Source organism: Patagioenas fasciata, chromosome 4, assembly GCF_037038585.1.
Source record: "Patagioenas fasciata isolate bPatFas1 chromosome 4, bPatFas1.hap1, whole genome shotgun sequence".
NCBI lineage: Eukaryota > Metazoa > Chordata > Aves > Columbiformes > Columbidae > Patagioenas > Patagioenas fasciata.
In genome coordinates, this window is record NC_092523.1 from 59,462,401 (window position 1) to 59,476,795 (window position 14,395).

The following is a 14,395-nucleotide window of genomic DNA, read 5'->3' on the forward strand; positions in this document are numbered from 1 at the left end:
TCAGTTCCCCATCCCAAAATCAACAACAGCTCAAGAGGAAACTTAATAGTTAAACATACGGGAAGAAAATTAAAGGAATGGTATCACAACACCTGAATCATGTCACTGTATTACAACAACCATAATCCTCCCTTCTGCTTTCCTGTCTCCCTGCTACTGCCTTGCCAGTTAAGCCATTTCTAAAAATAGACTGCAACCTCTGAGAAGTAGTTTCTGTGTCTTAATTTCAGGTGCCCTTAGAGGTCAACAAAACAGATGCACAACCATGAATTGCTTGTTTGCAGTAAGGTACACGGTCTGTTCCCCACCAACAGGCCTATGGTACACCCAGGTTCCTCTGAAGGGGTTTTATTCTTCAACAAATCTCAAGGAATCAAACAGATCATCTGCCTACTGACCCTGTCAGTCCCAGCTCCCTTGCTTGCAGCTCTCCCAGTCCTGGATCATACAGCCCTACCACGCAATGACCCTCAGACACAACCATCACACACTCTATTTCAAACATACCTAAAACACTGATAATCTCGGCATTCATCACCTGTCCTCTGAATTCTCCAAACTTCATTTTTTTTAAACTCTTTCATGATAACGCTTGTGTTAGGTCTCTATAAAAAAAACTGGAAAAAGGAGTGGGGGCATCTTACCTGGTGTTTGTTTTTTAGAGAAGTCTTAGAAATTACGAAACGGGAACCCACTGGAAATAGCAATTTGTTCAGTGATGTGGTTGGTTAGCCAGGAGATGGCACTATATCCCCAGAGTTCACAGTAAATGCATTAACACTGAGGAAAGTATTGGCAATATAGATACTGTATACACAGTAACTTAGATGCACAATTTTATTTTAAAAAACTACAAAGGGGATGGATATTAATCTCTACTTACATTTTGTATATTTATCTGCAGAGCCATTTTGTAATGATTGAAGTCTTTAGCAAGTTCATATCCCTGATGATAGAAAGTGAACAAACCCTGGAAAAAGGATAGCACCTGAAATAAAAAACAAGACTTGTTAGAATGAAAAACTTTATTTACCAGAATATGATTACCGCACATGGTCTTCTTCAGCAAGATCAGAGATGATAAAATGATTACTTTTTAAATAAATTCCAACTAACACTTAGAATTTATGAATAACTATTTAAATCCAAATGATCAGCTACATAAAGTTTTTGAGTGGTCTTGTTTCTAGTACTTTATAACTGATCTCTACTTTAAATTTGACCATAGACAATGTATATTGCCTGTTTTCCAAACCTTCTCATGTCATGTTTTCCTACAGCTGCTCTGATGTCTATGATATCTGGCATAAATCTTCATGCACAAGGAGGTAATGATCATTCTGTCTTCTAGTCACCTTTTCCCTGGTCATTCCCCTGCCCTGCTAATGACCATGTTAAGATGACTTTTCTAACAGAGTCAACTGGTTTGGCTGAAGAAGGAAGCTCTTCCTCCAGTAACTTTACCCATCACTGCCTTTTGTATGCAGATCTGACTCTGTCAGAACCATCAATGATTCACGTTGCTGTTTCTGTCTTCAGTGTTTTGATTTAAAAGGATGAACGAGTTATACTATATTGGAAATGGGGTGACGTGCACTACTGCCTACCTCTCCTGTTTGGTTCAGGTTGTTGGAAAGAACAACTCTCTTTATTAAAGAAAACAAACCAAAGAATGTATTTAATAAAGTCTAAATTCTTACGCAAATAAACCATTTTCAAAAATGCAAAAAACACATACATTTAAAGCAGTATGTACGAGAAGACAAATAAGAAATTGGTACTAAGTGATTTCAGGTTACTATGCTAGTGAAAACTTCAAACACAAATTGAGCAACAAAGTTCAACCCCATCCAGAGAGGGCTTTCAGAAAAGAGAAAGGGATGCGTTTTGAAAACATAATTTGAAGACTGATTGGTCTGGCTCTGAGGAAACTTCAAATGGTTTGAAACACAACAATTGAACCCACAGCTATTTAGGATTAAAAAAAAAAAAAAAAGTCTTCATAAAGTTTTCCCATTCCTCGAATACTGTCAATATATTCAAAGCAATTTATTTCCTACTAAGTATTTTAGCCATTTTTTCATACAGGAATAAGCTATATTAAAATATAAAGCTCTCGTTAACTCCATAATTACCAACTACTTTGATTAGGGTCATTTGAGACTTTTTTTCATTATTAAATTAAAATAATTGTATCAGAATAAAGGGACAGACTTGGTCCAAAACCACAAACTTCAGAGCATGAATGAATGGAAGTCACATCTGCAGTCCATCCTCCCTCTATCTCAGTATTATACTTACTGTTCTCATTTCATAAAGTTGCATTTTTCTATGAAGCTAATGTACATTTCAGAAAATTTTAGAATAAGCTCTTCTCACAGATTTAAGTAAGTCTGGTCAGTACATTTATGATTTTCACTGAAACTCAGTGGAAGCCGTTGATTTGTGCACAGATACAATCATAATTGAACTCAAATGTATCGGACCACCTGACAATGAGCTTTTTAGCCAGCAGCACCTTCTTAGTTAATTTATATTTGCACTTCTTCACTACCAGGCCTCTGAGTGCAACCTTCATATTGAAAATTAAATTCCTTAGTCAGGAACGACATTTCAGTGGTTAAGAAAAGATAGCAAATGCAAGAAGTCTGACCACAACATCATCATCTTGAATTCTCTATTCTAACTCACACCATAAATGGAGGTTTTTGCACTACAGCACAAGGTTTCACTCATTTTCTGGAAATCAACATCAATGAATCCAAATCAACTGTAATTTCCGAGGTAAGTTTTGAGATGCCTGGTTAAGTGTGCCTGTATTAGGAATACACATAGATGTAACAAGAGTGCTTGAAATTCTGTTATGTCACACAATTGCATACGTTTTCTCAGAAAGCAGAGATCCTTGGCCTTCATCCCACTGCATTCCTTCTCCATCCCTTATGAATGCCAGGATAGGCTGAATTCACTGGTACTTACAGGTTCCACACACTCAAATTTCTTCCGCTCCTGTATCTCTTGCAACTTGCATACATACTCGAGGGACAGCTCATAGAAGTGTTTTCTATTCTGCTCCACTTGGTTATCTGCCTACACACAGAATAGAGACCATGAAGTTTCAAAGATATCTTGCAGACAGCTTCAAAATTACACATGTTTAGCATACAAGTGGGAAGTGATACAATTATTGTCTCCAGATCAGGATTTGTTCCTTTACAATGCAGCTAATTCATTTACTTTTAAATAGTTGCAGCAATTCCCTTTTACTAGAGAATGTATGTTGGTTTAAACCATGAGGCTAAATTTTTGGAAATGTTCCAATAATATTTCTTCAAGCTTCTTTTCAATAGAACCCAAGCCAAATACATCAGAGTAGGTACTTGTGCACTAATTTAATAGCATTGAAAAGGGGCCTGCCCCAACAGAGAGTGGGCTAGCAGTGTCCTCCATTAGAAAAGGAGGACATAATCTCTCCAATCAAACTAAAGAAGAAAATTGTATTGTTGAAAAACACATTCCTGATGCCTGTGCTCACTCTGACTGGCAAGAAAAGCAAGTAAAAAAAAAAAGTTCACTTATTGGTAAGACACTTCACAAATTTCCACAGAGCATCAAATATTTAAAAATGCAGCCTTAGTAGATTCAGCTGACGTTTAGCTCAGCTTTGCTGAAATGCCAACATCATATTGATGGTGAACAGTTATATTTCAGCTGCTGCTCATTTGTACATAACTATTTAACTTTCTAGCATGTATCATTTCATTATTATTTATATTATACATGTCTACATTAAACTATATAACTTCAAGATCTGAGTAACAGAGACCTTCATTAAAAAACATTTTTTAAAAAGGGATATGCTAAGTGATTAACACTTAATCTTTGCCCATGTGATAAATACCAAACACTTCTACACTAAATTACAAAAGAGAATGGAGAAAGGGTTAGGTGAAAGGACCAGACTCACTATCATATACTCTCAAATACTGAGACTTCAGGCTGAAGAGTGACTGCTGTGCTTTAAGAGTATAAGACAAATTAGCTTTGAGACAGTTTTGCCTTAAGACATGCTTTGCTGCTCTGTGCTAGGAAGCTGACTGCACCTAACGGGGCTTAACAACAAATGCCATTTAAAAAAAACAAAGCACTGATATGCATATCAGTAAGAAAACATGTTTCAAAAAGCCAAGCCATTCCAATGCATCCTGTAAATCATGCAGCACAGGATTGTTTGAGTTGTCAGCAAAGCTTATAATAATATATACATGTACTGAAGTGCAGCCACAGAAAAAGACTATGAAGTGGGTCTACTAAGACATCTCCTATTCGATAGTGAGACTGCCCTATATACACTAAAGGCCCACGTAAGCCTGTTTCTATTTCTCTTCTTTGTTTTTTGGTTGCTTATTGTTTTGGCTGCCTGTTGCCTCCTTCCCTCTCTCCCCTGCCCAAGAACACAACACCCAACACAGCCATTCTATTAATTCTTCTCATTTCCCCTGTAAATAAAATATCACGTCTCAGTTTTCTGAGGCGTGAGCCTCCTCGTGCACCCAGCAAGATGTACTCAACATTGTGTACTGCTGAAGAAATATAGAAATAAGACACATACCGAGTCCCAGTGGAATTTCAGTAATATCCCTCCACTAACAGAGTCAAAGGCTATGTTAACGTAAGACACTACACGACATGGCATGTTTTTCATCAAATTTTTGTCAAATTTATACCTGCATCTTTTATGTACTCCAGTCCAAAACTGACAGAACTAGACAAGCATGATACTAAATTAGAAAGCTCTCATGCAGTTATATACACCTATTTTCTAAGACTGTACAAGAAAGCTTTTCCTGTTTAGCACTCTGACAACATGCTGCAAGTCCCTTTTTTAATTTGCTTCTACATTTATACTTCAAAATTAAATGCATAAATGAAAAAGGCTGGCTAAAGAATTACAATTTTTTTGTTCATGAAACTTTGAAGGATATTTAAAACAAATCTATTTGCTCACTCTAGTCTTCACACATGTTTTAAAACTTCAGACTATATTCGATACAGCTTAAAAATGCCTATTGCAGACATTCTATATTTTTCCATTGAGGTTAGATGTCACCACAACTATTACTTTTTCTTTTTTTCTGCATGAGTTCTTTGGCAGCCAATTTGATAAAAGTACAAGTTCAGACACATGAGCAATGTCCATTACTTTCAGCAGGACACCTCAACTCCCCAAAAGACTTTTTTTTATACAAACAAGGGCCTATGTTGCAAATACAGGGTGCAGGAGTAACATCCTAGTGAAAGTAATAATCAGAGCTCTCATGTTCCTAAATAACTTGCCAGTTATATCAACCATTTTTTACAAAAGATGACATAGACTATTTGGGATGGGGTAGAGGGCAGGGAGAAGAGTTATCTCTGAGGAAAACCTTTAGTGTTTGATGATGCAAGGCATTCACAGACCAACCATCAATAACCCTGACAAAATTACATTTCTCTGAAAAAAAAAAAATCCTTCTGCCTACAGCAAGTTTCTGTAGTAGATTTCTCTGCTGCTTTCTCACATACTATTTGCTGTTGCTCCAGAAATAAAAGCTATTACAAATAAGGATGATAAGAAACCCACAGGGACAGAAGGAATGTCGGGCAAAACAGATCTGGTTTTAAGTTATAAATTGTCAACAAAGCTTTTTTTGTAGCACTACGTGATGAAAACAGATCTTCAAAACATGAGAAAGCAAAAAATATAAAATAAAATAAAAACAAACACCAATAACCCACAAAAACATTTACTTCACAAATATAAGTCTTGCTATACTTTGCATTAAGCCTTAACACAGGACACTTAGCCAATACATACAACGCAATGCAAATTACATATATGGTAAAGCCTCATAAGAAAAGCAGAATTTTCCATAATATGTTTGCATTTCGCTTGTCCCTTGACTATATAAAAAAATCAACACTATGTCAGTACTTCATACACACATCAAGTCCTTGATTCAGAGCACAGTATACCACTAAGTTCAGCAAATACTGATTTTTCTCACCAACCTTTCCAGCTGACAGAAGTTTTTCTTTTACCACTATGAATGCTGGGTTTGCATTTGCATAAAATATATTTCTCTGTTCAAAAGTTTCCATAGCTTCCATAAAAAAAGAGAGGCAACAATACCTCCTGTAATTGTAGCTCTTTCTTCTTAGCTGATAAGCTCAAATGCTTTTCTAACAAACTGTAGTTTTTCTCTGTCTCCTTATCAAACTTCTTCTTTTCCTCCTAGACACAAAAACAAAGTAACATTCATTTATATTTAAAAATGTACAAAAAGCCTCCCTCCTTCTTTCTTCTTTTCAAACTCTATTTAATAAGAAACAAAGAGAAACAAAATATCATAGCTCAAATAACTAAGGAAAAGTATGTTCCCAACTAATTTTAAAAATTAATTTAAAGGCTAACTTGACATGAAATCCCATTGCACCATTATGGTGAGACTTAGCACACAAATGCTTACATCTTCTAAGTTTAAAAAGTCTGAAAAAACCACCACCTCTTCATTTATTGCATTTTTCATTATTTTCATGGATCATCCACATCATCTTGGTTTTTGACTAGAGAACTTGAAGGGAAATATCAGTTTTACTGAAAAAAAGAACTTTCCATAATTGACGGGAGGAAAGCATAGAAAAATCATTTGAGTAAGTACCAACAGTTCCACAGTTCAAAACTGAAAGTGAACACAGTTCCATATTCCTTAGTATTTCTTGACTTTAAAGCCATACAAAGATCAATGTCTGAATTCCTGCTTCTACCAGATGGTCATTGCACCCATGGGGGAAAAAAAAAAATCTCAGTAAAACAGAAAAATCACACTAGCAAAAGAGAATCGGTCACAGACACATATGAATGGTATTTGCACGTGTGTGCAAACTGATGTCTCCGGCCAGCAAAAGCAATGTAAGAGAAAAGGGAGAGCCGTTACATGTTTCTAGGAAATCTTAAGTTCCTTGATCTAAATCAGAAGACGTCATTGCAAAGCAACCCTTTTATTTCCTCAGTTTTAGTTTCTTAGCTCTGTGTTAAGACAGAATTCAGCACTGATGAAATCAATGTACCAATTTTGAAGGTATTTTTAGTATCACAATTGCAGTTGAAAATAATCTAAAATAAGTAAAATCAAATATTATATTCCATATTAAAGAACTGAAATACTTACTCATCAGAAAGATACCAGTTCAACTAAAACATTTTTCCATTATCTGTCAATTTGGAATTTCACTTAGATGTATTCTACCCAACATACTAGTTAGACTCTACAGACATACTTACTCATCTTTTTCTCTTAACCTTTCATTTTTAATAACACAATACATAAGTGAAGCACATTATTGTTTTCTGAAGGACCAGATTCTGAAGATGGAATTCTAATAAAGAGAGGATCTAAGCTGTTTAGGATTGCTCCCCAGCACGTAATTTTACCAAAAATGCTAATTTTTTTCTGCACTATGAGTCTAAGTACTTCTTTTTAAACATCAGCCTTAACAACTGTGAAACAATAAGATATGCATATATTTTAGTGTGATTAGAGATACATATTAGCATATGGGAAATAAGGAAGAAAGACTGAGGGAGTAAAAGAAATATTTGCATTTATATTAGCAAAATTTCCACTGGTTGGGTCAACATCTGAGTTCTGCCAGAAAAGAAGAGAGCTATTGACTTCTAAACACGCAAAGCCAGAAACTTTACATATGCAGTTCGGGATTAGAGTAGCAACATCTTTTACCAAGGGGTAATTCAATACAGGTCTCAGTTTCCAGCACTGTGGAGCTATTTTTTAAAAATTTCCTTTTCTTCTTAAGCCTATCTCAGACCATTTCATCAGCTGGGAATGCAAGATACATGACAATCTTAAGCAGCAGATTCAAATTTTATTTTGTTATGATAGAGTATAAATTTTTCCTAAAGCAAATACTAAACAATGTTCCAGATATACTTCACTATCAGATGCCATAACTTGTTTTTCAGAGCTAAGCAGCATTTTATTTCCAGTGTCAGCAAGTTGATTATATTGGATAAACATTCAGTCAAGAATATTCTGAGTTAAATATTTTTAGAGGATTTTTATTTAAATATTACACAATTATGCAAGACTGTTCTACTTAAGATCACTAAGAATTCCATCAAAAAAAAAATACTTCAACTTCACAGAAACAATACATAGGGAGATAAAAGGGAAGAAACATCCATCCAAACAAAAAGTGAGATGTAGACTGAACGTAACTTGTCAAGTTAGAAGTATCAGGGACAGAATTCTGACTAGGAAATTAATGAAGATCATGACCTAATTTAAAGTACTGAGAGGCCTCACCCCAAAAATGGAAACATTCCTTAACACCAAAAATACTGTTGAGATAATGCAGTCATTACAAGAAGCTTCTATGACAATAGGTTACATTCAAAACAAATCCTCATTTTCCTTAGAAGACCCCTATGCTACAGGTCAAGTTTTTATTGGGATGCCTGATATACATCTCAGAAGTCCATAAGACCACACAAAGCTCATTGTACTATTAAACTGCAACGATATATGATCACGAACACTGATATCATATTCAGAACACGTTAATCACTCCAGCTAAACTAAAAATGCATAGCACTCTCATAACTGAAACATTATCTCAGCTATTAAACACTGATGCTGCTGAAGTCATGGAACTATAACATGAAACATCTGCAGAGCGATAGTTTAGAAATGTACAGATTGAGTTTTTCAATATTATTCTTTGTCTTTTTTTAAATATACACAGTAACAAACCTTAAAAAAATATGGAATGCTTTCAGAAAAAGAAAAAACATTCTGAGATCTTCCATCTGTTTCCACTCATACAGAGGTAATCAGTTATTTAAAAAAAAAAAAGTAAAATAAAGGCCATTTCCACTTTGCAGGTTGCAACAACACAATTAAAAGCATACAGATGAGCTCCTTTGGGTAGTTAATATTTTTCAGCCTTTGATTGTGCAACTGCAAGCAAATACAAAGCAGAACAGGGTTACTCATTAGGAAGGAGAGCAGGAGGGCTGTTAGCAGGTTTGCTCCTATTCCAGGCACAGGAGAAAAGGGAGGGGGAGGACAGAGGGAAGGGAAAGGACACATTCTTCTCTTGAAACATACTTTCCATTTGTTTCTGAAGCAAGTTGTCAAAGTATTAAAAAAAAAAAAAGTGTGAATACATGAAATATAAACAACAGTATCTCTCTGCCAAACACATGTCATTACTGCAATGCAATCCAAGTAGAAAAATTAAACAAACTTATCTTAAAGGAAAATGAAGGACAAACCTTTACAGCTCCCAGCTGCTCTTTCCTAAATCTTTCCAAAGGTTTGATCAGAGTTTCAGTAACACTGAGTGCCTAAAGAAAAAAACAAGAAGCATGGGTTAAGTTTTCGTAGCTGACAGACAAATCACTTCAGCATCAGCAATAAAAAGAAAAAAGCAAACAAGCTCTGGGGTAAAATAAAGGAGAAGCATACAAATTAAGAGTCTAAATCATAACTAAAAAAAAAAAAAGAAAATCACATCTCTGAGATCAGTCAAGCTTTCAAAATTTCTCTAATTTATTTCAACCCACTGTCAGGAAAATTAAATCTAAAACAAATGCAGAAATTTCAGAAATTTACAAGCTGCAGCCAAACTGCAACTGCTTCACTCGTGCCAGTCTTGCAGAACAGATCAACAGTCTCAAAAACTGAACACAGGAATGAGAGAGAAGACAAATGATTTTCATTTGGGGAAAAAAAGATATCTTGAGTTGCAAAGAATAAGCTTTTAACACATAGTTAAAACATTAAGCATTTATAAATATATATATACATATATAATTTCCAAATATTTACATTTAGTCACATTAAGAAAACCTTAAGTTAACCTAAATTATAAAATCAAGAGGTGTAAAGTTAAGAAACAAGAGGTTTAGTTCAACAGGTGAGCATCCACCAGTGTACTTATGATAAACAGTCTCATAGCCATACTAAAAAGAAACAAAAAGGACACCATATACCACAATATACTACAGAAAACTGTAGCTTATTAGATCTGGCCAGCAAACATAGCTGCTTGTTCACATGAAATTTCACCAGAGATGGAGCTGGGTTGGGTTTGGTTTTGATACAAATAAGACTTAATCTTTTTTTTTTAAAGTTTGAAATTTCAGCAAAGATTGGAACTTCTTGAACTCAACAGCAGCACGGAAAAGATGGCAAGAATATTGGAGGTGTGTAGGAGCAGGTAGGGTGCTTCCATTCTCAGTCCTAAGGCAGACCCACAGAGTAAGTCATGCCCAGGACTGGGCTTATCACAGCCCCCAGGCTCAGCTGCCAGGAGTCCAGGCAGAGCACCCAGGAAGCCCACCTTAGATACAACACAAGGCTTTCTCTCTCTCTTCCCCCACCTTCAAATGTGAAAAGTTTCAGATAAAATATTGCAAGCTTAACCCAGTCTTCTGGAACACTTCTGAAAAGATCTTCTCATAAAACACCAGAGGTATGTATTAGAGATTCAGCACAAGGCAAATCTGAATAGCACTGTCTGTTCCCGCCCCTGCAGCCATGCAGGGATTACTGTCAGAGTCATCCTCCCAGTTCACTGCAACCAGAGCAACTGGGCCAGGGCAGCATGCTCACCTGGGTAGCTACTTGGAAACCCAAATATCTGGCAAGTCTGGGCCAAATTTCACATTGCATAGTCATCCACAAAACAACCACTTCCAAACTTCAGAGCTCTTGTTCTCATGACCCCAACTTTTTCTTTCTGCATCCATTTCCTGCTTTTGGCAAAAACACTTAACGTGCCCTTCAGTGCACCCTTGGTGGGAGCAAAAGAAAAAGGAAACCTGACAATTTTGTCTTTCTAAGATGTAGAGCAGCACTGGGCTAACCATGGCACAGGAGACCCTTGGATTGAGCTGGAGGGTGAGGAAGGGACAAGAGAGCAACTTCTGCCACATCTCCAGCCCAGCAAAGAGATTTCCTCAAGAGTTCATCATCCCCAGGCTTTGGGAATGCTCCTGGCAGCTGGAAAACCATTCGTGCCCCAAGCTGCCTCTGCTACCACCAAAAGAGAGCCAGACCAGTCAAGTGCCCCAAACAGGAGCTGAAAAGTGGTTCTGCAAAAGATTTAGCCCACCTGGCAGCCTGGGCACATATATCTCAACTACTCCATCGGTTACCTGGAATCTACAGAGCAGTTTTTAGAATACTCGAGTTTTTCAAATTTCATCAGGCTCCCAAAACCTTCCTGTAAATTCTTAGAGGCTGAAGGGAAACAGCAATTTGGATTTATAATTGGACCAAGCACTAGAAAACAGTTTCCTGGGACTCAGCAGAAGTGCCTGAGCACCACAGGATCTCTCCTTGCTGACTGCAAGGATTCTCACAAATCATGGAATTGACAGAACAGTCCTTCTGTACTGGAAAACTTTAATAAGCTTAAATTGTTTCTGCTACTTTATTCTATACTGACAAAATGAAGGAGAAAGCAATGAGGCCTCATCAGAGCAAAACCTGGAGAGGATGACACTACCTGCCAGAGCACTGTGGTGAGTGGAATCATTTAAAAGGAGCAACTGACCACTTAAATGGCCAGAAGGTTAAAATAAATATCTAATGACAAGTTGCTTATTATTTGTTTGAACTTTTACACAAAAAGTGAAACATAAGATCAACAGGCAGTAAACGTGTGCTGAGCATAAAGTCTGACTAAAAGAAAAACACAGCACCTTAATGTAACAAAAAGAACATAAAAGGGAAAAAAAAAAAAAAAAAAAGGAAAAAGGAAAAAACAGCAGAACAGCAGACACAGAAACGGCTATGATTTATTAATCAGTGGGGCTGGCTGCAAATCACTTTGTCTGCTACACCCCTGTGCAGCATTAACCATGGGAACCACTACAAGAATTTCTTTGAAGCAGAAAATAATCTTCAAATCAAAATAGGATGTTCCCTCAGCGACTGCCAACAGATTCCTCTGTTGCCGGTGGTGAGATGTGCCAGTAACTCCTTCATTAACAGAAAAACAAGCCTTGCCTCCTCTCCTTCCAAGAAAGATATTTCTCATTTTGCACATTTAAACTTCTGTTAACAGATGCCTCTGCAGCAGAATTTTGCCTGCCATACAGGTATTTACGATTTGTCACCTTTTTTGCTTCCTGCGTCTGGATTAAACAATAGGGCTCTTCAGTACCTGGTGAAGTGGGATTTTGTAGATCTTTGGTTATTCTCATGGAGCTTCATACCAGGCCCATATATAAAAATTAAATTAATCTTTTCTCCTCACTGAAATGAGCATGTGTGTAAGTTGATGTGTGTATAAACAGAAACTGTCAACCAAGATGTGACTGATAAATCTAACAGTGAATTACAGAGCTGTTGTTCTGACAAGTAGAAATAAAAACAAAGTTCATAATTAAAATATGCACAATACTAGATTAAATCAGGAGATATTTACACTGTTTTCCAGTACTTAGAATCCAGTTCTTGTCATTAATAGCTACAAAAAGACATGTACTTACTTATAGAACAAAAACATTACTTATGCTGCTATTCATTGTTAAGTTTGTTTATTTATAAGCTGGAAATTCAAAATAACACTTTTTTTAAAAAAACTATAGATAACAGATCAGTAGGACCACATTAAAACGTAAAATTTGCAAGAAAAGTTATATTAGGCATTTAGGTTAAATATTCATTAACATATAATTATATGTTCCTTCCTCTTTCAACTTCTGTCTTGACTCTGAATTGATTTTCATCCCTCTACTCCTCCAGTCCTGGCAAATTATGATGATAGGTATGTACTACTCAAGGGGCACAAAAAAAAAAAAAATCTTTTCTTTGTATCTCTGATCCGTCCAAACCTACCTGAAAGGAATATGTACTCAAGTTTAAAATCTGGCAGGCAAGCTGATAAGCATAAATCATAAGTGAATTAATATAAAGACGTCATGTCTCAGATAACAGTATCTTAACCAGCTTTATGAATGTCAAAGTCTCAGGAATGCTTTAAGGAATGTTTAATCCAATGTACACACATGTCTGGCCAAGTTCCCATTCCCCTTACAGGCACAACCAGGCTTGTCTTGCAGAGGAGAACGGCTGCTTGTGTGAGCTGTACGTAAAGATGTATCAGCCCACGAGAGATGTCCCAGAAGCTCAGTCCAGCCTCCATGGCGACGAAGGCTAGACCAACCTGAGCTAATCAAAATCTGTTTTGCCTATTCAACAAATGCAGCAGTTGCCTCTCAGCTTCTAGCCTAAAAGTGTCCTTAGACCTCAGCCTTTACTAGAAGAACTGGACATTACACATCGCTCTTCAATAAGTCTGATGGTGAGGTAAATATGCATGCTGACTCTGCTCCATTCTAAGCATTCTGCTGTACAAGGCAGGTTTACTAAGAAAAAAAAAAGCCATAAACATACACCTTGCTGCAGACTGCACAGTGACACAGGAGTGCCAAGTTCCCAATTCTCATCCCAGGAACTGGAATGCAGATTTGATGCCAAACAGAAAGAAGGTTTCAAGTTTCCCAGGGCACCGACTGGGAAGATTTATTTGTAGACAGGGGCAGGACTGTTTCACCTCTCAATAAAGGAAAGTAAGAGGCTGCCAGTCAGTGGGGCAGAGCTCATGACACTGAGTAAGTGTCAATGAAACCAGATCTGGGTAGGAAGTTTTGCCCTCCTCAGTGCAACAAGAGAACGTGGGAAGGAAGACATGCCTAGCAGTGATTCAATACCAAAGTCATGAACACTACTGCTAAATAAAGAAATTCACTTTCTAATAAAGAAATTTACTACCTAGAGTTGCATTTCTGCTTACAGAGGATGTAGCTCTTGTGGTTTACCTAAGAAACTTCAGCATTCAGTCTGATAAAAAAGCTGATTCCAATACCTTCAATGCTGGGGGAGGGCAAAATATATAAAAACTGTTGTTTCCTCCAGAAAGCTTTCCTGCTTTACATAGTGATTTGTTACTGAAATTTCCCAAAGCATTAAGATCTACACCTGACTCCCTGTATTATATGACTTTGCAGACACAGTTCTACTACTGAGGACATCAGACATTACTTGAGAAGCCTCAATCTCTATTCTTTCCTGTCTCATGAAAATATTATTTGCTGCTACAGTTGCACAAATGTGTTCTCAGTTATACAGCCAACTCTCCTGCCAGTATGGCCTGCAGATAGAGTGGCATCTCTCTCTCACCACTTCTCAACACTGCTTTCGTATTTAACTGGAGCACTGATGATTGCAGTCAGTGTAACGTACACCCAACACTCGCTTGTTTCCAAATGCAAGTTTCCTTCTTGTAAAAGTGTCTGGATTTTCTCACTGCTCTAGAG

The 14,395-nt window shown here is 36.9% G+C and overlaps 1 protein-coding gene across 2 annotated transcripts in view; it reads right to left on the reverse strand.

The window, feature by feature from the left end:
* Nucleotides 1-14,395, reverse strand: part of ARHGAP10 (Rho GTPase activating protein 10) — a 149,056-nt gene that overhangs the window by 81,715 nt on the left and 52,946 nt on the right. For both annotated transcript variants that reach the window (XM_071808001.1, XM_065837626.2), the window contains exons 4-7: nucleotides 9,338-9,409; nucleotides 6,173-6,274; nucleotides 2,980-3,090; nucleotides 884-988 (exon numbers count right to left, since the gene is read on the reverse strand). In XM_071808001.1, coding sequence (XP_071664102.1) covers nucleotides 884-988; nucleotides 2,980-3,090; nucleotides 6,173-6,274; nucleotides 9,338-9,409 — 390 coding nt within the window. The remainder of the gene's footprint in view (nucleotides 1-883; nucleotides 989-2,979; nucleotides 3,091-6,172; nucleotides 6,275-9,337; nucleotides 9,410-14,395) is intronic.